This window comes from Temnothorax americanus, unplaced genomic scaffold, assembly GCF_048541705.1.
Source record: "Temnothorax americanus isolate GAGA-0224 unplaced genomic scaffold, ASM4854170v1 Scaffold2, whole genome shotgun sequence".
In the NCBI taxonomy this organism is placed as follows: domain Eukaryota; kingdom Metazoa; phylum Arthropoda; class Insecta; order Hymenoptera; family Formicidae; genus Temnothorax; species Temnothorax americanus.
Window position 1 is genome coordinate 3,457,247 of NW_027509338.1, and position 22,411 is coordinate 3,479,657.

Consider the following 22,411-nt stretch of genomic DNA (forward strand, 5'->3'; position numbering starts at 1 on the left):
TCGTCTTGAACATTGCGAGTTTTTGTCCGCTGCCCGCAGCACAAAAGCGATTAACGTCGTCGCGGGAACAAATATTATTTTGCCGGACCGTTCTGCTCGTGATAACCGTATATCGCAACGACGCGACTTTACAAGCGTACGCGAAACAGAGGACACCTTATACCTCGGAAAATCGATTTAGAACTTTTTCGCGACATTTTCACGACCGTTGTGTTACCACTGGCGGCAACAATGCCAATAATTAAACATTCAATTAAGTATTTCCGGGCATTGGTTGCGCAAGCGCTCACTCATATGCAACCGCGCGACGTTCCGGGGTTGAGCTAGAGGGGAATCGCTCGGCACCGCGACATTCGAGGCTCAATTAAAGTCATCTTTAATGTCACCTTTCGCTCCGTCATAATTGGTAATTGCAGAGGTGCCGCCGCATCTTGCGGCGCCCGCCAGTCATCTCGCCTGTTAGAATCTGCAGCACCGGTAAATCCGTCTCGCCGTAATAACCCGCGCGCGAGTTGTCTCCGTTTAATTAGGCGATTGCGTAACGTAATGTTAAAAAAAAAAATACAGCCATCGGGAACACTTTACGATCCTAAGAATTTGACTCGCATCTTCCGTCCGAGAACCGACTTGTGCGAACAATTCGCGCGAATTAGAAGCCAACGCTGACGCCACGGCGCCGGTCACGTGCGCAAAATTACAGTCGATCAATATTTTTACAATAGGTCGCGATTTATTGATGTACGATACGGATGTTGTAATTAAAATCGACGATGATATACTGCGAAAAGTTGCTCATCGTATAACATACGATACGTAACGTACATTATGCGCGCGGTAATATGTAACAATTAATGTACAGAATATTCCTCTGTCAATCAATTATGTATATAATTAATAATTAAGATTAACGATACTTTATTGGATTATCATTTATTACTTATGAGTCACATCATTTACTATTTATAGCCACTGCCTAATTTGCAACGTCTTGATTATCGAGTTGCAAATCTAATCTTTGACGAAGAAAATCTAAGTCGATATCAAAAGTGTTCGTTTCTTGGAAAAAAAAACGATTGATCTAATCTCTCCGATATAATTGTATTTGACAAAGGAGCGGAGCGCCCCGGAACCGGCTCCAGAGCCGAAACGAATGATAAATCGCGCTTTCGGCGTACACACACACATGCGCGTACGGGCGGCCCGGCGGGTGCGCCCTCGCGGGCGCCTTCCTTGTAATTCAATTATGACTTATGACGTTATAATTGCGAGATCCTTGTGAGTCAGACGTAAGGATGGGTCTCGCACGATTAATCTCACTTTCAAAGCGGCTCTATGCTCGGCTGCCTCTGGCTCTGGCATTAGCGCGAGTCGCCGAGCGCGCTGTATATAGCGCTCGTCAAGTGTGTACCGCCCGATAGATCGATCCGGACGAAAGAATTCGCGTTTTATTGATTATAACGCGGCCGCGGTATACTCGGTACGTGCCCGTGCTCGCTCTCTTTCGAGCAGTGTGAATCATCGTTTAATCACCGAGAGAGAAACTCGCGTTCGCGCGGAGCCTGAAGATCAACTCGAGAAAACTGACAAATGTGACCCGCTACCACATCCGGAAAGAGAAAATGGAATCTATTTATTTCTATAAAAATACCCGTTGCTGCGTTTACAATTATGTCGAAGGAGTTAATCAACATTTGGCTTTTCTGCTTTCATGTATCACTACCGTCGTATGATACTTTATTTATATGCCGCACGGAAAAAAAAAAGATTAGCTTTTTACAGCAAAAACTTTAACACACACACAAAAGGTTTTGCTACTATTTGCTAAATTATAGCTCTCGCTGCAAAAAAAATGTTGGTTGTCTCTATTTTACAACTAAATTTGCTACAGCAGCTAATCCTTTTCTCTTCCGTGCGCAATATAATTATATTATATATTTTCTTTAGTCGTCAAATCAAAGGTAAAATTGAAGGGAAAATTGACGGGTGACAGCGTAGTTTTCAAAAGGCTAATAAAGCGACACCACGAGCTTATAAGTAAAACATTATTAATCATATGCAAATATAAATGATTTTACATAGTTCTAGCAAATAAACGATACAATATATGAAGATGACCGTTGCGCAAAAAAGCGAGTAAACGTTCATTACACCATCAGTTTCACGCGCCCGAAGGGCAATCTCACCAGTTATCAGTTTCGCACCGCTCGATTCCCCTATCGATAATCCATTCGAAATCTCGAATTCACAAATCAAATTTCGCTCGATTACACACACTTCCTCTTAATTCATTTCACAAATAGAAATAACTGATTTTCAAAATTAGACACTGCTCCGATAAAGCTTTTCTCTCTTAATTCTCAAATCATCCATTAAAAATCTTCGATTTATTTTCCTAATTTATAAAATAATTCAAACAATTGTAACATATATATATATATATATATATATATATATATATCTTACTTTTTCATTTCCTTGGAATACTGAAAGTAACTTTTCTTAACTTCTCAAACATGTGAAATACGTAAATAAGAAGTGTATATATAATTCAAACGTAGAGATTTCCCGTCACTTACATATACGTTCTTCCATCATTTCCGCGCGATACGACACAATGATCGACGATTTTCGATAAAATTAATCTCTCGGCGGTAATCGAAGAAACGAAGCTAACGTTTGTGCGCCGCTCTCGTCTCTCACTTTCGTTAAGAAAGATTGCTTCGCGAGAAAGCGCTACACGCGAGATTTATTTGTTTTTCCCTTAATCGTAAATCTGGATGCGAGGCTGGACGAATCGTCTGACTACGAGATCCTGGACAAAATGTGAAAATTGACAGTCGAGGTAATCGCAAGAATGGACGTTTCCTATATAGGGCGAGAGAGCAACGTGTCAGCTCGGTCTCCTCGATTAATCCTGATTGAACGTATTCCACGAAAAAAAAAGCATGCGAAACTTATAGAGTTTCGAAAAATACCAACAGCGTCACGACGAATCGAATTATTGCTAATGAAGCTAAAACCGCAAAAATTTCTTCGCGGATCCAATGTCCATGTAATGTGTGTATTATTATGTTGGGTGTGTGTGTGTGTGTGGGTATGTACGTGTGTGAGATAAAAGATACAAAAGGATTGTCCGAGTGCGCGCCGAATTCCGCGAAGATCGAGAATGAGCGAAAATCCCGGCTAACACTGATCGGCGAATCGGTATCCTACGGTGTTCGATACTATATATTAGTGGTAAATTACGATAATAATTTGTCCTTCATCAGCGTATGAATACATTGCGTGCGCAATAATAAAAAGTTCGCATTCTCCGTAATCGCATGCCGTCTGATGTCTACGTGTCTCTGCACGCACCGATCACGATATATACCTGTGTCTCTGTACATTCATGTGTGTATGTATATAAGTGTGTACATGTATATATGTACGTATATATGTGTATATGTGTACGTACGCGCATACGGATACATAGATACCCGGATCGATTCGTAATCGTACATGCGTCCGTCGATATATGTGTATATGTATTATATGTACATCCGTATGCGCGTACTACTTTAATGTGATACGCACTCTCTCTCTCTCTCTCTCTCTCTCTCTCTCTCTCTCTCTCTCTCACACACACACACACACACACACTCTCTCTCTCTCTCGCACGCGCGCGCGCTTATGGCAATATAATAGTATAGTATATATTTTTACATGCAAAAACAAAAGTTTTATCACAGTGGGACAGCATACATTCGTTAATAATGTAATATTATGTCGACAACTTTTGCTTTTTACGCCCACGTCTCCGTAACTCCCTTACAACTTTCGCACCCGGTATGATCCTCCTTCGCACCGGCATCCGCATTATTGATTATAATGATCGATTTTATTATCGCCTTGCAGCAAAGGCCCGTTTCCCATTCGCACCTCACGATCGAACGGTCCCGCGAGATCATCCGACCGGACGATTACGGGGAGACGGTGAATATCGACGAGAGCGATTTTATACAATCAATTAATTACATCATGTTAATTATGTATCGCTAATTTTATAGTGAGAGTGTGTAATTAATTAATTATATCAAATCGTCCTCGATCAGCGCTCATTTGGCGGTTACAATCGTTAGATCTACAATGATTACATCGATTTACAGCGGCTTCGCGTCAATTAACTCAATTTCTGCGTTGCTGTGCATCTCTTTTTTTTTTTTTAATTTTTATCTTTATATCAATCCTCGGAAAAAATTATCTCGTAGCGGCGCTGGGCCAACGCGAGAGAATTTTATTTATTACTGTATAATCGTGCCGTTGCATGCAAATACGCACAATTACATAATTTGATTATCATCGTATCTCTTTTTCTGCTTCTGTCTCTCTCTCTCTCTCTCTCTCTCTCTCTCTCTCTCTCTTGCTGCAAGGCTACCTCTCATTCCCTCCCACTCACACACACTACAACTGCTTATTAGATTCATCAATTCTTATCACCGTTTTATCGTCAGAATCAATTATGTCAGCCTAGCGTGAAGTTTCGCGCCCATCCGGCTGCCTCCTTTCCCTTTCACGGCACAATCCCTCAGATTCGTTTGCTTGTACAAAAGCTAAGGCAAAGTTTATTTCCCACTCACTCTCTTTTCGTTTTTATCTTTTTTTTTTCTTCTATTATTCTCTCGCTTTATCGTTATCCGCTGTTAATTCTCGGAGATCACAATGCAAACGCGCGGAAGCGCGTTGCTTAACGAAACATTCCTCCACGTGGTCTCACACGCTCGTTTTTTTTTTAGGGCCAGCCCTTCCTTCGTTAAATCACAATTCTCTCATCGATCTCGCGTCCCCTTATTTTACCCCGAGCCCGAACATCGGGCACGCACCAAAAGGCCAGGCTCACGCACATTAGTATCGTCGCTTCAACGATAACGGTCGATAATTCCCTCAAATCGAACGCAGTGCCGATTAATTTCCTTAAATCAACGCGTCTTAGGTCGATGTTACGCAAAAGTCGACCCGACGAGTTGCACGGTCGACGTCGCACATACGTGCAATAATAGTTAAGAGTACACGATCAGGTAATAAAACCACTCGTTAGATATCAAAGAGGTCCTCCGAAATATAATCCATCGCCGTTAAAGATTCCGCCCGCTTCGTCTTCGTACACCTATAACTATTATTGCATCATACCGGCGCGGGGTGACACGCAGCTCGATCGGCTATGATCGGCTACGTCGATGTAGCATTCTTCACGGACCGGTCCTGCCGAAAACATCCACGCCACTACTGAAGTACCACTCTCACTCTTGTCCTCTTCTCTCTTTTTTTTTATCGTTCTTTTTGTACAAAAGAGCAATCGGCTCGGATATCGTAGAACGACGCCACCTCCGCGTCCGGCTTTCACGAGAGAAAAAAAAATAGCAGAAAAAAAAATATATTTGAACCCCTCGTGTTCCGCGATCGAAATACGCGTCCCATGTGGGAAGAGCATGTGCTCCCTTTTCGACTGAGCCAGCTACTTTTCTTCACAGCGTTTATTAATGCGACTGATTGAAATTCCTACAGTTTCGATGACTTGAGATTTTGACATTTGAGTACTTTGGCTCCCGAACAGCCGCGTGTGAATATTTTCTATATTTATATATAAAATATAACATTAACAGATTTTTGGCGGATTAACTAAAAATCAATCGAATTTCACTTCTTTGCGGGAACAACAGCCGTTATAGAGAGATGGTACCATGCGTGAGGGCGAGAAGATAAAACTTATCGAAATTTTATCGGTTTTAATAGCGGCTTATTAGCGCTTATTATTATGAGCCGCCAATCGCCTTTCACGATCATTGATAGGCACGCACACGCGATTTTGGTTGATACGAAACCAACGGCAATTTATTCGAGACGCTTCGACGTCGTTTTCATTCTCGAAATATTCGAGATCGTTCTAAAGATCGTCCGAAAGCTCATTCGAGACATGTCTGTTGTTCGAAGAAATGCTATTTTAATACATAGTATATCGATTAAAAAACTGGGATTATTTATAATTCAAATAAAATACTAAAAAAATGGACACTGAATGTTCATTTACCCCACCGTTATTTATCTTTCGATATTAATTTTCAGTAATGCGCTTCATTATTTCGATAACAATTTGTTTCAAAAATTTTTATCTCAGGTAGAAAAGCTTGTGTTTTACTTCTTATTTTTTAGATCTTCTAATATGCGATCTCAGATTTTTATCGACTACTATGTAATCTTCTAAAATGGACTTTGATTAATTTATGTAGCGTTAATAGTGAATTAGCACTGGTATATAGATAAACATGTCAAAAAACTTCGTTGTGAATTGATACCGTACGAAAAAGGAATAGATTTCTTCGCACGTGCAAAAAGTCACAAATAATGAAGAAATATCGCACGAAAAAGATTTCACGAAAAAACGAGAGATTGATAAAAAAATATTGCGCGAGATTTTTATTGGATAAGTTTATAACGAAATATCGGTGAAAAAAAACACCCCAGTACATCATGATACTCCATTTTAGACGAAATGAATTTCGGCAAAACATCCTCGCGCACACACGCCAGAAAGAACGCGATAGATTTCACGAAATTTGATGAAAAAATATCACGCACATTAGTCTAACCCAAATATATATATTTCTATAAGGCGAAGCACGCAAATTTGCGCAAATTTAAGAAAAATACATCAAAGCTCGATCGTTCGCAATTTAGGATAAAAGTTAACTACGTGCACAATCTCGACGTCTATATTAATATAAAAATATTAAAAAGCCAATTTGCACAATCTCGAGACGGTCGAATTGCGAGTCGCTTCGATCCTACGATCTTTGCGTTTACTCACGACGGGTCTCGACCTGACTCGACACGTCACAATCGATCGACACTTCGAATCCCGGTGGGATTTATCAGGATCGCGGGATCGCACGTATGTGTGTGTATGTGTGTGTGTGTGCGCGCCTGCTCGCCGTGCTCGCCCGAGAGCCTCCCCGAAGGAACTCGCGATCAACGAGGCTCGCGTGATTTACACGACGATTCACCATGTTCATATATAATATATGTATGTGTATACATAATATATATGTATGCATATGTACGCACGTATATATTATAAATAATCAATTAAAGGTTTGCTTTGAAAGTAAGTAAAAATATATATAGATATATACTCGAATATATATATATTTTTTTCGTTTTCCTCTCTTTTTTCTCTCTTTCTCTCATATCTGCACCATATATATTTCTCGACGCACAACGTATCGCATCTATATAATATTTATATATATATATTTTTTTTTAATATATAGCTTCGTTTATATATTTATCTCGCATGTGTATCTATTCCGTGAGTGTGTTGTATGTATATGTGAATTCGTGTATGCATGCTGTGCGCGCGCGCATCTGTATAAATGTAATCTTTTTCCCCACTGGGAAAGCAACGACGAGTGTGACTCGCGATAGATTTCGAGACAAGCGGCTGAATGACACATTCTCTTTTTTTCAACCATTGCAATTCGCATTTTGTTTTCCGCATCGCGGAAATTTTTGCTTTACGCTCGCAAAACGTTATTAAAAATTAAAGAAAGAATAACAAGACACTTATATTCAAATTCAAAGTAAAGCTCTTAAATAAAGCAACAAACAGATAAAAAATTATATCTTATCATCTTAATGAAAATTCTTCAGAATTCTAATTCCAATCATATTTCGCAGTTGTACAGCAGTTTCTGATTTTTAAAACACTTATTTCCGTAAAGACGATTAAACTGGAGTGCTCCTCGAGGATATAAAACATTACACTTTACGTTCAAATGTGTAACTGGATTTTACGTAGTTCTTGCCTGCGTAAAATTTAGAAAATCTTACGATATTTGTCTCTAAACTTATTTTTCATTAAAAAAAAAAACAATAAAAACATACAGATATAATATACATAATATATTACATCTAATTGCTATTTAACAATCATATTATCGTTAAACATAATTATTTTTAATATTAACATAATATAACAAATTTAATATTAATTGCATCACCAGGAGACTTTTATCGCGAGTCGTACTCGTCGGTCATAATATTTGTATAATTCGTCCTTAACACTATAAAAGAGTCGTCCATCGTCGTCGATTCGTTCCCCCCGTACTTTCTCTCGCGCCGGAAGATTAACTCCCACGAGAAAAATCACACGAAGTACTGCCTCGACTCGTTCCGGTAAAACTCGATAGGTTCTCACCGCTGTCTCACTACTGTCCATCATACGAAAGGCTCGATCGGTGACGGCATTTGCCTTACGGCAAAGATTTACAGTCCGACGATCATGAGCACTCGAATTCCGAGAAATTTAACGTGATCGCGTACCCATCCCTCGAGGTATACGACAGGTGAACGTCGTCGCCGTCCTGCTCTTCGGAGAGCGCAAAATACGAAACAGTATAAAATAATAAAAAGCGAACAAGGCCTCGAAGAGGAGAACGGCACGACGAGAAACGCAAAGACGTCCGAGAGATCGGTGGAGAGCGAATCGAACGGACGACGGACGACGAAATTGGACAATCACGTGGTAGCGAGAGCCAGGCCGCTTGTCTCTCTCGCTCCTCTCCCTCTCCTTTCTTCGTCTGTATAAAAAATCTTAAAATCTACCTAAGCCTACGTAATCCGAAACGTTCGAAATGAGCAAACGAGAGCCTTTCGTTCACCGACAACGTTTTTATTTTTTTCTCCCGCGCGACATTCGCCGCTCTGCGCTTTTCTTCAGAATGAAAAAAAGGGAGACGCCTCGCCGATCTTTCTCGCTCGTTCGCCTTTCCGTCGATACGTAGGAAATTATATAGTCGCGGAAGAGAGAGATAAACGTGTACAGATGAAGAATCACGTTTACGTACTTTCACACATGCACTTTACGTGATCTAAATTTGGTGCAAATCGCGTTTCGATATACAGAACACTTCACATTCTTCTTTAACGATGCATCTAACGTCGAAGATGGTCGTCCGATATTTGACATAAATACTGAATAATCGGACGATCGCATTTAGCGCTAGCTGCGTGATAAAAATTGACCTCTATTCGGGTACATGTTCGATGAAATATTTTGACAAGAGATTTTTCCAAACTTGACTCACGTCACTTTTAATTTAAACTCTAAATCTCTAAACGATGCTTACTTAGATATAAGAGATTAAAATACGAATAAGAATGAATAAGAAATAGTTTCGTTCTGACTGATCTTCAATTCTTGGTCGATTTATCTGTTCAGATCGAATCCGTCGATTTGCGTTTCTCAGCTCTCTGTTTGATTACGATGGCGCGAGAGAAACTTGAGGAACCACCGATTTCTCTGAACGTGAAACGTTCCCGATACACTCTCGCCGTTTACCGACCGCTCTGTAAACGTGAGATTTCTCAGGCACGCATCCGTACATCCGTCTCTTTACTTCGTTTCGGTGGTTCAGATCAGGACGTAACGAAGAAACGATTAGAGTAAGGAGGAAGGAAATGTATGAGAATAATGAGAACGAAGAAATATTCTATTGACAGACAACAGAAAGACAAAGAATAGAAATGAACGCTTCCTGTGTCCGATTCTCTGTTACAAGAACATTGTTCACGTTTCAGGATAAAGACTAGCATCATTCGATTATGATTCATCAATTGGTTTTTCTCTCGTACTTGTTCCCTTTTCGCATATTGGCAATTTTATACTTTATACTTTTCACTCGTCATTCTCAATTCTTGATACGTCCTGATCTTTCCTCTCATCGCCGCTATCTTTGAGACCGTTCAGAGCTAAGACGGATCCTGGCAGCGAGAAAGATCGACTCGACGCGTTGATCGCGAGGACGTACATTGGAGTTTTGGCGGAAAAGAAAGCTCACGGACGTTCGAGGATAGAAGGTATATAGAAAAGAAAGGAAAGTAAAACGAAGATGAGAAAAATTAGGGACAAAAGCGACCGGAAACGATAACAAACGCGATAACTTTTCTCCCTCTGCTTACAGACAATCCGAAAAAAATCACAGATAATATATAGATATATATACATCCTTTCTCACAAATCTTCTTGGCGTAACGTCTGAAATCTAATGTATAAAAAAAGCTCTCTCTCTCTCTCTTTCTCATCGAAAACTTCGTCGCGATCCGCTGCGGAAGGCGATCGAGGAAGGACGACGGAGATATCCGGTCCATCTTTGCGATTAAACCCGAAGATTTAGCCACGAGTATCGAATAGATCCACTCTTGATTTGAGAAAATTTGACATATAATCAGACATGTTACAAATTAATATGTACGATTTTTAATAATGTTCAAAGGAACCGGTCCTTTAAATTTCTCATCGGGAAAAGTGGACCTGCAGGATTCTCACGGCCAGGTTTTCGGTTACTATAAAATGGTATAAAGACGCATCGCGATTTTACGTGAATTTCGCTCGACTACATTCTAATATCACTATCGTAATTCAGCGTAAAAAAAAAAAAGAAAACGCCGGCACCGTTCATGCGAATCGCAGCACGCGCCCTTCGTTAGAGTCGTGAACGGTGTTCGCATGAGATGCAATCGGAATTTCGAGCAACGAGGAAGCGATCATCTTTCAACTTCTGAATGATCACGTTTAACCCTTAAAAGCCTAAAATGATCGTATTAGATACGTGGTCGTGTAAATTATGCGCATCTTCTTGATTCATACAACGCGAATTGATATTAATATGTATCAAATGCAAGTTTTATAAGAATAAACGAAATGCGTTACATTACAAAGAACATTAGAGAGTGATGAGTAATAGCACACGATTCAGATTAACTTATTGCATGAAAAATCACGAGTGTCATTTATGGCTATTTCACGAGATATGTTAACGTAGCAAGCTCTAGTAGTGTGGCAAGCTTGCACTAGCATAAACATTTGATCCGTAACTACGACTTATTGAGCTATAATTGTAGCAATAAAAAAAATACTGTGCTTTTATAAATAATTTTTATAGCATTTCAACCTTCTTTTCTAAAAATAACACGATTTAAACTACACGGATAGCTATCCAATGTAGCTAAATAATAACAATTTACTAACTCAAAGTTAGTTTCAAACTAAATGACCGCCCGATACGAGCTAATCAGCGTCTGAAGAAGATTCAGGCTGTTAAGGGTTAGACGATTAGAGACACGACTCACACGACTACCCTGATTACCTGAACAATGAAATCTACACGAACGAAACGGACCTCGCTATCCCGGTCGCTGATCCGACGGCGTGTCTTTGTAATGCCGACGTTTCCGAGCGGATCAATTCTGCACAATTACAATTAAGCGTTAAGATCAAAAACGCTTTCTGTTCCGAAGAACAAAATCTCGGTGGCGACGGAGACGTACCGCCATCCTGCCGTAGTTTCGACGCAGACCTTCGACCCTCCGCGTCGTGTAAACCCTGAGGGAGAGCCGGTGGCATCCGTCATTGGTACTGTTGGTCCTGTTAATCGAGAGGTTCCCAAACAATCTTAATCAAGCAATACTTTGAATCTGATATTTTCCTTGCATCTCATTCTTATACAATAATATTGACGAACACGTGGATACGAAACGTGGATCCAATCATTATTAGTCATGCATGTAGAAAATATAAGTCAAGTCAAGTCTTCTCCCACGTTTACTCATCCTTGTCACATTTTGAACAAAAAGACTCAAATAATTCAGAAGATTAAAAAAATTCAAGAGTTTTACGCTTTCGAATTATCTTTACATGCCGATTAAAAAATATTTTAATACTTATTTAACATCCGATAATAATATATAAAAAAGTGATTCAATTTTTCTAGAATTAGCTTTTAAAATTTTAATTCAGCTGCTCCTTACTTCGGGATTCTTCCGGACATAAATCGCGTCTTTCCAGGATGTCGCGGCATGCCGTTTGGGAACCTCTACGTTAGTCGAAGCAATCATTATCGTATCACGATAACGCGTGTACTTATATCTAATTCTATCGCTGGTATCTCTTACGATTACTATCGTTACTGCTATTATACGCTTCGTCGAAGTGCCCCGTATTTTCAGAGATTTTGCGACCTACCTATCGTTTGATGATGATTAAGCCATCGACACTAGATTACGCGCTTTACAATATTACAATATTAATTCGCGTCAAGTTGTTTCCTCTCCCTATGAACATACGCATAATTATTGTACGCGATTTTAGGAAATGTTCCGAACGAAGAAGCGTTCTGTCTCGCGGCGGAACGTGTTCGAACTCGTCAAGGAAGGCTCGCGTGACGCAGTCGATCTGCCGATCGTGTCGGCGAATGATGCTTGCAGCAGCAGAACTCACGTGTGGGTGTGCGCGCGTGCGTGAACGTACTCGGACTCGAGCGGATCCTGATCGCGACGCTCGACAGGCCAATATTATGTATGCGGCATGACGAGCTGATTCTCGTGGGGCGGCCGCGCGAATGGCAATTGATTCTGAATGTGAATCTGCAGTTGCTTCTGCTGGGCCTGTAGTTGCGCGAGCGCCGCGGACGGCGCGAACGCGGGATAGGCCAGAGTGGTGGTCAGGCACTCGTTATGCTCCTCCAGGGAGTTCTGGGCATAGTGCAGCACTAGGTGTTTCAGGCTCTCGTGAATGTTGTACGGCTCGGCGAAACCAAAGCCGCGCTCGGTGGCGTATATTATGCAATGCTGTACCGCGCCGTTGCACCTGTAACATCACAATTCTCCAATAATATATAAACCGCGACACCATCTCAGTCAACGAAATACGATCTTCAAAATTAGATTACTCAAATTTTCGAGGGAAACCTCGAAAAGAGGATTAACTTTTGTTTTAAATTGGGAAATCCTAGCCTTTTTCGTCAAGAAGGCTACATTAAAATCTTTGTAATGACCGAGGGGATAAGCTTTATTTTTAAAAACTATATAAAAACAAAACATCTTTGTTTACGATTTGCGTATTATTTCTGTTATTATTTGTGTTTTAATCTCGAATATCTTTCTTGGTATCTGTAATCGTCTATTATATATAATTGATTCGAGATACATGTCACTTATATCGGAAGATAAAAATACTTACACTATGGAAAGTGCGTACTGGCCCGTTCTCGATCGCCGGACGAGGAAAGTACCGTCAGGCCGGCCCTTTAGAACATGATCGGCATCGGGGCGAGAACCCTGCAAGTAGAGCCACGTTTTCTCGTCGGAATGGACTGCAAAGTCCACCTCCTCCTTGTTCTGCTTCATCCCATTCTTCTTTAACCATCTGCAATGTTTGAAGCGAATGAATTAGATAGAATTTGGATAAAATTTGGACCACGATGTAACACGAGTTATAATCGACACGAGACGACACTAGTTGAAATACGAAATACATCTCAAATACTGACAATAATATGGATGAAAATTAACGGGGAATACTGACTTGCTGTAACACTGAGGATGATGTTAGGATCTCCAATATTAGGATCGAAACGTTTGGAAAATGTAATGTTTAAGATAAAGAAATGAATATAAGCACGAAAATCTTGCGTTGGCTTTTAGAGCTCCTTTTTTGATTTTTGAATTAGATAGTTTTCTGATGTGAAAAAAGAAATTTCCGACCGAGTAAAGCAGAATACATACTGAGAATGGCGCTCCTTTTGTCGCACGAGCATTCCGATCTCCGACTTCAATCTGTACATTTCTCTCTCGAGGGTTCTGTAGTAGGCAATCTGTTGCTTCAAACTCTCATCCAGCTGTTCTTTGCTATCTTCTAAGGCCTTCAGTCTTCGCTTTAGCAGTTCTGAGTTGTCAGTCAAACTGTAATTGTCAAACGTAATAACATGATTAATGATATCAATTTCATTGTTTCCTATATGTGAAAATAAGATTTCATGAACAATTATCACAGTACAATCACAATGAAACATTGACAGAAAATTTCAAGTTTACTTTTAAATGTTTCATATAAATTTGTGTGGAAATGTAAACATGTTTTAAAAAGCACTAAAAACAAGGGCACTCACGTAGAAATCTCATGGGGCTGGGCTTCCTTCTGGAATCTTTCTTGCAGCTTCATCTGTTCCTCGAACATCTTAATGGCCTCCGTGAAGGCTTCTAATGCCTGACGCTTCAACTGTACTTCGTAGGCCGTTTTACTGTACAAATCCAACAAATGTTGATATTGCCGGATTGTATCGCTTATTTCCCTCTCCAACTCAACAAACTTCTGCACGACCTTCGCCATATCGGTCGTATTTGCGATCTCCTCATCCTGTTTTCCGAAAAACAAAATAATTTGAAAATCAAGGACAAGCATAATAAAATCATTTCGTAGATGCAAAAAGTTCGAGAAACCCGTACCTGTTGTAAACGCGACACCGGGTAGAGCAGCTTAATATCCAACACCGAATTATATTGCGCGAGCGAACAGTTCCTGTAGTAGTCGACGAGCTCGATAACCGAGTGGAAGTTATAAGGATCCGAGAATCCGAATTTCCCGTTTCGGTGGCTGATCTTGATGAGTTTGTTGGTCCCGCCTTTACGCAGCGTCAGAGTAAACTCGCCGCCCTTGGAAGACGCATTGCGGACCAGGAAGGTGCCGTCTGGCGAGTCGATCATCATCTCGTTCACCTCGTCCCTCGTAATGTCACCCCAATACCATTCGGCTTCCTGTAGCGTGCGCGGCCTGGAATTTTTTCCGCTGATAATTACAATTGGTCGTCATTTGTACATATAATTATAAATAATTATCATAAATCTTAGAAGTTAATTACACAAGAGGAAAAGCAAAACTAAAATGAGGTATTAAAGTTAAATTCAGAGAAAGATCAGAATTAAAGTCCAATGTTGAAACTAGAACCAAGTTTATAACTTAGATTAAGATTTGGATTGAAATCAAAATTAGATTTGAAGATCACCTGTGCATCTGTTGGTCCTTGCCAGTATCTGCACCAGGTGCCGTTCTGTCTACAGCTTCGTCTTCGAGAATCGGGAATGAGTCCAAAACTGGAAACTGTGGTCTCGAAACTTTGCGCGGCGGCAATTGCGGAGGACTGGCAAACTCTGGTAGCTTCTCGTTCCAAACGCCGTGCAATAACAGCAATTCCATTATACGTATGTGTGCCTCCGTGTTGTGAACAACTTGGCTGTAAAATTGCGCAGTTGCAAAGTACTAAATTCTTCGTAATCAAAATATTACGAGTGTTCTATATCGAACAAGTAATCTAATCTATTAGTTAATAATATAGTTGTAAAACCAGTTAATTTCTTTTTCATCATTACGACTGTATTATATCGTTATGTAATGATATTATATCCTGGAATTTACATGGTAATTTTTACGAGAGAAAACTATATATAGCCAAACGCTAACAAATTTTAGAAAGTTACATTCTTTTAATATAATTAGTCTGCTAGTCGACGATATGGAAAGCAAGCTATTACTAGCGTCCTCGAATACATCGAACGCTTTTTTGGCAGCCACTAACGCACTAGTGTGCCGCCAGTAAAAAAAGGAATCGTGTGAACCACGCTCCACTCTCAACTCTTCCCCTGAAAGAATCCACGTGGCACTCACATGATTCGCTCCCAGGGCGGCCTGAGAAATATATGGCAGAGCACTTGCACGAGGATGGTCGGCGGTTCCGTGTAGCCCCTTCCGTGCTGCAACTGGCAGATGCGACAGAAGTGCGCCATCAAGTGGCACAATGTGCTACGATGATGCTCCGGTAGCTCCGCTACTAATTGATTAAGGCGCGTTGCACACTGCTCGTCGCTTCTCATACCTGTGAAACGAAAATTCGGGCGCTTGCAATCAAACGGTGAATTATGATAATTGTTAAAAAAAAAGCGTGATAACCAGTTTAAAAAAGTATTTAATTACAAAATATATACTCACTCGACGCTTCCAGAAACCTGTCGTACCACTGCACCGGAATTACTGGGTCAGGTAATTCACGCAGGAACTTTTTCAGAACACTGGCGATACATTGGGAAGTGTACGGATTTAAATCCGTGTTGCAGACATCTGAAAGTATTATACCACACTTTGCTCTACGGACATTTGACTTTAATCGTCGGTCAAAATCACTGATATTTCTTAATCATCCATATCAATATAATTAATTATACTAATTATTATATTCATATTAATAATTAATTGTTGTGCACGAGTAATTTTAGCGGAACATCCTTAATCACTCTCAAATTATTTGCAATCCCGTCTACAATCTTTTTCTCTTATTAAATTTTACAAACCGTTTGGTCTTTTTAGGTCCAGTTTCACAAGTGTCGGTTAACTTTTAATCTTAGATTAACTCACTCTTCGTCTCCTTCTAACGTCCCCTTTAGAAAGAGACGAAGAGTGAGTTAATCTAAGATTAAAAGTTAACCGACACTTGTGAAACTCGGCCTTAGAGGAATTATGAAAAAAGTATATTTAAATGTATTAAAATAATGATCGTAAGCAAATATATATCAAGTTAATAAACTTTCAGTTCGTTGAACACAATTTCCCGATGTTAAGCAAACAATTGACGTTAAGCTGTTAAATCTGCACGATATAACACAGACTGCGGCAATCTTTGTCTTTCTAAGGAAATGTGGAAGTTCTCTTAACATCATTTCGAAAACAACTGATTCATGCGCAACGTACAACATTGCGAGAACTTTAAAAGAGTTTCGGGAATGTGTGTACGTATATAAATGTTAGGATTTATCGTTAAATGTGGAATGTTTTGTCTCTTAAAGGCCGAAGGGAGCTCGCGAATTCCGCTCGCTCTCGCATCGCTGTCCCTGAAATCTCGATCTGTCGCGCCACTCGCGCTTTTCTGGCGACCCCTTCCTCAGAGGGGCGACGGGAGAGACCCTCCACAATGCAGCACGCATCTGGTGGCGCGGCTCGACATTTTTGCAACCCGCGGAGCCGAACATCGTGGCACGAACGCCGGCGGCTATTTATAGCACGCGCGATCGCGCGATTCAACCTGCCGGCCGAGCGCGGCCCCCGTCTTACCTTCGTTCAGCTTCTGTCGCAGCTCGAGGGTCTGCTCATTAGGCGGGCTGCTGTGGTAAACTTTGTAGAGGTCCAGCGTCGTGTCGGCGAACGCCTGCTCCTCGAGGGCGCGGGTACATCGTTCCACGAGCAACGGCGCCGCACGGTTGGCGGTGTCGAATTGCGAGCACAGCGCGAGGCCGAACACTGCAAAGTGCGACAAAAACATTCGAGGCGATTCCGTGAATTCTTTGCACGATCACGGCGGAGAGAGAATTTTGAAACGCGAGACGTATACCCTGAGCGTGGCCGTGCCGCGCCGCCGCGCCGCGCCTAAGGTACGTATACGTCTCGCGTTTCAAAATTCTCTGCTGCGCCGCGCCTAAGTTATGCCTCTTTACAAACGATTTGTAAGAGGCCGAAAACTTCGTCGCAACATTGTAAAGAGCAGTCAGTAACGACTAAACAAACGTTCTTTCATATAATCGTATTTTTTATTTTCTTTTTATTTATCCTTTGTCTCTCGCAAATATGTTTTTCAACCCTTAAAGTGCGCAACTTTGCATATATGCAAAGCGATTTTTTCGATGCTGTATTCTTTCTTATGAAGTTTGACCTGAAAACGCACGGTTTTACACATTTGTAAAAAGCCTTCTCTAACCGTTCTTCACTGTTAAATATTGGAACTATGTATATATGTTTCCGTACCGAAGAAGTCTTAGAAAAGAAAAGAGATAAGAAAAAATAAATTAATAAAATTAATCATCTATGTAATTTCAATAAAAATCAGGGAAAATTTCAGAAATTAAGATGTTTTAAAAATGAGTTTTATTTCAACTTCATTGGTTTAATTAAATTAACGATATATTGAGCAGTAGCGACTTATAGGAATGGTTAAAAATGACTCAAATTGAGTATAATTGACACCACGAATTTAACAGGTTTCATTTCTAGATGGAAAGTCTTCCTGCCCTCCCCCCCCCCCATTGAGGGAAGGGTTCAAAAATTAACAAAGAATTTTTTAAATATTTTCAAGCAGTTATTTATTTTAAAAATACTCAGAATTCCGCGAAAAATTGCCCCACATTTAAGGATTAAAAAAACGTTCGGGTTCGAAGTACGCCGCGCGAGACGCGATCGATCGCGCGATGAGGCAAGCGCCGAGGCGCTTCTCTCTTTATCCACGAGGCGCCTCGCGGGATACGGCCGCGAAATTCGGCGAGGACAAAGCGACGACGGGATTGCGTAACGCCGCGCGGTTGCCGCGCACGAGGAATGCTCGAGGAGGAGGAATTCCTGGCGGCTCCCCGCGGGGTTTCGCGCCCAACCGAACAAGCCGCTCCTCGCTGTTTGTCGCCTACGGCCGCCCGCGCCTCTTTCTTCAATCGTCTTCGTCTCTCCTCTCCTATCCTTCCTCCTTCTTCCCTTCCCGCCCCGCCACCCTCCCGTTTTTTATTATTACGGCTGACGAACCTTTGGCTTTATTTTCGCGCGAGGATATACGGCGCGATCATATTTTCAGACACGATCCCGTTTTCTCTCTTTCGCTTTCTCTGTCTCCCCGCGAATACACGCCACTTGTACAATCAAAGACGCGTGCATTATGACAAGAGAGAGGACGAGCGGAAAGAACATTGTGTGTAGGGAGGCGGAGAAGAGGAGGAGGAGGAGGAGGAAAGAAATTTATTTTTACGACCGCGACGGCGACGTCTTGCTTCTTCATGACCGGCGTTTTCTTCTTGTTCTCTCAAGAAGGACGAGTGACCAAGAAAGAGAGAGAGAGAAAGAGAGAGAGAGGAGGAGGACAAAGAGTCAGAATTAAAACACGCTCTATACGAGAACGTATAGTATAGGCACGCATGTGAATTTTGCGTGCGGGATGCAAGGCGGAGGCCAGCCGGGCTGTTCGATATTCGTCGCGAATTCGAATGTTGCTCGCCGACGCGGACGCGCGCATCAGCAGCGAGAACTCGCTGCGGGCCGTGCCGCGCCGTCGGACTCGGATAAATCAACGGCGCGAGTAAATACATGAGGCACGCGAAACTCTCGGGATTTCGGGAGCGATTTGCGCCCCGCTTGCGAGGCACGGTTTTAACGAGGCGTCGATTTCGCGCCTGAAAATCCAGCCGCGCTTCCAGCATGCAATCTAGGATTTCGACGCAGCTTGAATCAACGATCCTCTCACGGCAAAGCCCGAGGGAAGATGATTGTAAAAATCACGCGTGATTCTCTCATATCCGCGGCGTTGAATCTGCAATTAGAGCGCGGTAAGTAAACGCAAACCAGAAACCGCGATATACGAGAGAAGAAAGGCCGCGGAGACATTCGCGGACGGGTGCAATTAGAGGCTCGAACCGATCGCCGCGTCATTTTCAATCAACTTTTCAGACGCGGAGGCAGGTGCAATTTGCGGGGACCGTCAATGTCGAAGTCGCAACCGCGAGCGCGCGCGTGGCACGTGACTCGAATCGAATTTTTCCTCGGGAGAGAAACGTAATTGCCGTCGTTGGCACCTCCACGCGCCGCGCGCGCGGCTCGACCGGGTCGCGCTGACGACTCGCGCGGGCGCGCGTGTATAAGCGATTAAACGCCACCAATTACTGCAAATCAACCGGAGCCGACGACGCGACAATCGCGCGAACGGGGGGACCGACGCGCGGAAACCGCATCGATGCGGCGGCGCGTCGCCGAGCGTTTTTTTTTCCTTGGTTAAAATCGAGAGAGATTAGATTTGCCCGGCGCGATTCCTTCGGGACCGCGATTTCTGAGATCGTTAAACGGGGGGGGGGGGGGGGTTCATTAGATTCGCCTCCGGCATCAGATTTCCGGATCAAGTCGATAACGAAATCAAGGCGTAATTAATGTCCTGCATACTCTGCCCCCCCTCTCTGAAACACTGTCTGCGCGCTCTCTTTCCAATTGTCCTCCGTCGCGGAAATGAACCTAGTCCATTAATATCATCATATTATATCGATTCCCTTATCGTCATTCGTCGCAGCCGCGAATTGGCGTCGCGGATGGACAATCGACGTTATCAGCGGGACGATAATTTCCGAGCGATCGATGCACCGCCGCGCGCGATGTGTACAAACGCAATTGGCGACGGGGAAACGGTTAGAATAAATGAATGAGGGATTGGGGACAGAGCGGGACGACGGGGGGGATGAAATGGCCCTGAAGGCTGGCGCCGCGCTCGCGGTTTTGCTATGCACAAATATTCGATTCCGTCATTCGCGCAGCGGCGTGTGCGGCGTTAATTAAATGCATCGCTGCGAGGCGCGCACGTTGACGGCACGAGCGTTGAGCCTTGCCTGCGTTGTCCCTGCCGATTATCGTCGTCTGGGATATTCGCGCCGTTTAACCATCTCGCCGTCAAAGGCACACATCGCACCTCCAGCTGGCGACCGGCGTGACTTGAGAAAATTCCCGGCGCGGCGCTCTAAAAAGTCGGTTTATCGGCATGAAAATGAATAATAATAATAATAATAATAATAATTACCGATGATACTTAAAAAGTATACGTATATATATTCGAGGTAGACAAGACATCTTGGAAGCGGAATGTCTCATCGTTCGGTCATAAATGTATAAAATATAATGTATCATAAAATTCTCTTTCCCTTAACTTCTTTCTTCGATGAAAATTATTTTGTATAAAATGCCGTCATAAATGTATAAAATAATATATAGTATATAGTATTATACATTTATGCGTAAAGCATAAAATATTATAAAAGATAAAATATTTTCTCTTAACTTTGATTTTTTTCCTTCGAAAACCATCTTGTTGCTCTGGAAACGAATATACTTTAACGTCCTGCGGTACGGATATGCGAATGTTGAACGAGAATAACGGAAGTACGATCGCAAGGATCGAATCGAAATAAATTCAAGCCGCGCTGAAATATGTTGTAGGCCGCCGTAACGTTTTCCCGTATAACGTCGCAACGCCGTGGACATTAGTTTTTGTAAAGAACGGAGAACGCATTGCGCGCGGAGCGCGAGAAACTGCAAAGCCGTGTGTTGAAACCCGCACGCTCGGTTAAGGATCATTGAATTCCAGCAAGTGAGGCGACTCCCACGCGACCGCGACGCGGAGGGATTTCAATGGAAGAAAGCCGTCAGCCGTGAGGTGCGCGAGCCTCGGTGAAATGATCCAGGTTATCGTAACGAGGTGCGAGCGGGCAGGCCTATATAGGCGCCAGGACGGGGCGTCCTTGCCGTCAACTTCGTAAACTCGCGCGATCGCCGCGCGCGCCGGCTGCTTACAAGCCCGATGCTAGCGATCGTGTTTCTGACGCAACACGTTTCTCCCGCCCCGTTGGAAGACAACTAAATTTTTCAGCGACTTTCCGTGTTCTATCCATTAGAGACACACGATGAAGGATTAATGAGCCGTGCCTGGCAACTATAAAACTTGCCGCGGCGACGGCGGCAATCCGCGCGACGTGACTTACCTGAAGTAAACCTGCTGATACGATTGTCCGAGTCGGCCGATATGCAATTGGAAGGTAAACCCGTCGCTGAACACGTCCTGTGAGAGACCAGCCCGCAATCTGCGCAACGCAGAAAATTCGCGTAATCAACAACGCGAAAAACACGCATATATTTTTCTTTCTTTTTTTTTGGTATATAATTCACTTATTCTGGTTTACAGAATTTTATTCGGCACGATTGTCATGCAAGAGTAAACACGAATGTTATAGAAATGTTTACCGACGTTGAATTTGACAACTCTGATAAAATCTATAGAAGTTATATACAATGTTTTCAAAGATACACATATCGTGAACCCATTAAAAATGCCCATTAATTTAGAGAATTAATTAAAGAGATAGGGCAACACAACACCTACAAACTAATTTGTAATGTCCGAAGGCGTGCAGGAATCCGGCGAATGTGAAGGACTAAAATACGCAAAGTGATTCAATCGAGGCTCTTTCGCGCGTCACCCGTCCAAAGTTCAATTCATTCAAAAAAACGGATTAGGATTTAACGGATTAGGAGAGCTCGACATCGATAAAGGACGGAAACGTACCTCGGCAGAGGAAGCCTTGATGTAAGAGGCCCCTGAGGTATTTATGGCATTTGCCGCATTTCTCCAACACGCTGAAACTGTGCGGTACGAGATTGTGCGCGTTATTGGCCAGGTTGTTGCCCGGATAGTTGATTCCAAGGGCCGACTCGACGGCGACAGTCCCGGGTGTCGGTGCCGAGCCCATCGTCTCCATCGCCACCGGGGGCGGCGGCAACGCTTTGCAGAGTTCCTCGATGCACACCAAAATGTTCCTCTGATGGAATTCATCTTTTATACCCATATTCTGCAACAAGAAGTCACACGATGATGTCTCGCGTGCGCTCGAATGAAGAAAGACCATCCGGTTGGTTCTTTCAAGATACGTTACGGTTCGAATTTAATCTACTCACAATGAACTCGAAATGAAAAAAAAAGCAAGGGGA

The 22,411-nt window shown here is 42.4% G+C and overlaps 1 protein-coding gene across 2 annotated transcripts in view; it reads right to left on the reverse strand.

Moving 5' to 3' along the window:
* Positions 1-2,028: 2,028 nt before the first annotated feature.
* Pi3k21b (phosphatidylinositol 3-kinase regulatory subunit alpha) overlaps positions 2,029-22,411 on the reverse strand; it is a 38,371-nt gene continuing 17,988 nt past the window's right edge. Inside the window, exons 3-13 of one of the 2 annotated variants that reach the window (XM_077405665.1) lie at positions 21,990-22,272; positions 21,409-21,507; positions 16,973-17,158; positions 15,857-15,985; positions 15,536-15,743; positions 14,877-15,104; positions 14,320-14,659; positions 13,983-14,230; positions 13,600-13,776; positions 13,055-13,240; positions 2,029-12,682 (exon numbers count right to left, since the gene is read on the reverse strand). In XM_077405665.1, the coding sequence (XP_077261791.1) occupies positions 12,388-12,682; positions 13,055-13,240; positions 13,600-13,776; positions 13,983-14,230; positions 14,320-14,659; positions 14,877-15,104; positions 15,536-15,743; positions 15,857-15,985; positions 16,973-17,158; positions 21,409-21,507; positions 21,990-22,272 (2,379 nt within the window). In that variant the 3' untranslated portion in view covers positions 2,029-12,387. The remainder of the gene's footprint in view (positions 12,683-13,054; positions 13,241-13,599; positions 13,777-13,982; positions 14,231-14,319; positions 14,660-14,876; positions 15,105-15,535; positions 15,744-15,856; positions 15,986-16,972; positions 17,159-21,408; positions 21,508-21,989; positions 22,273-22,411) is intronic. The other variant, XM_077405666.1, reaches the window with a different exon arrangement.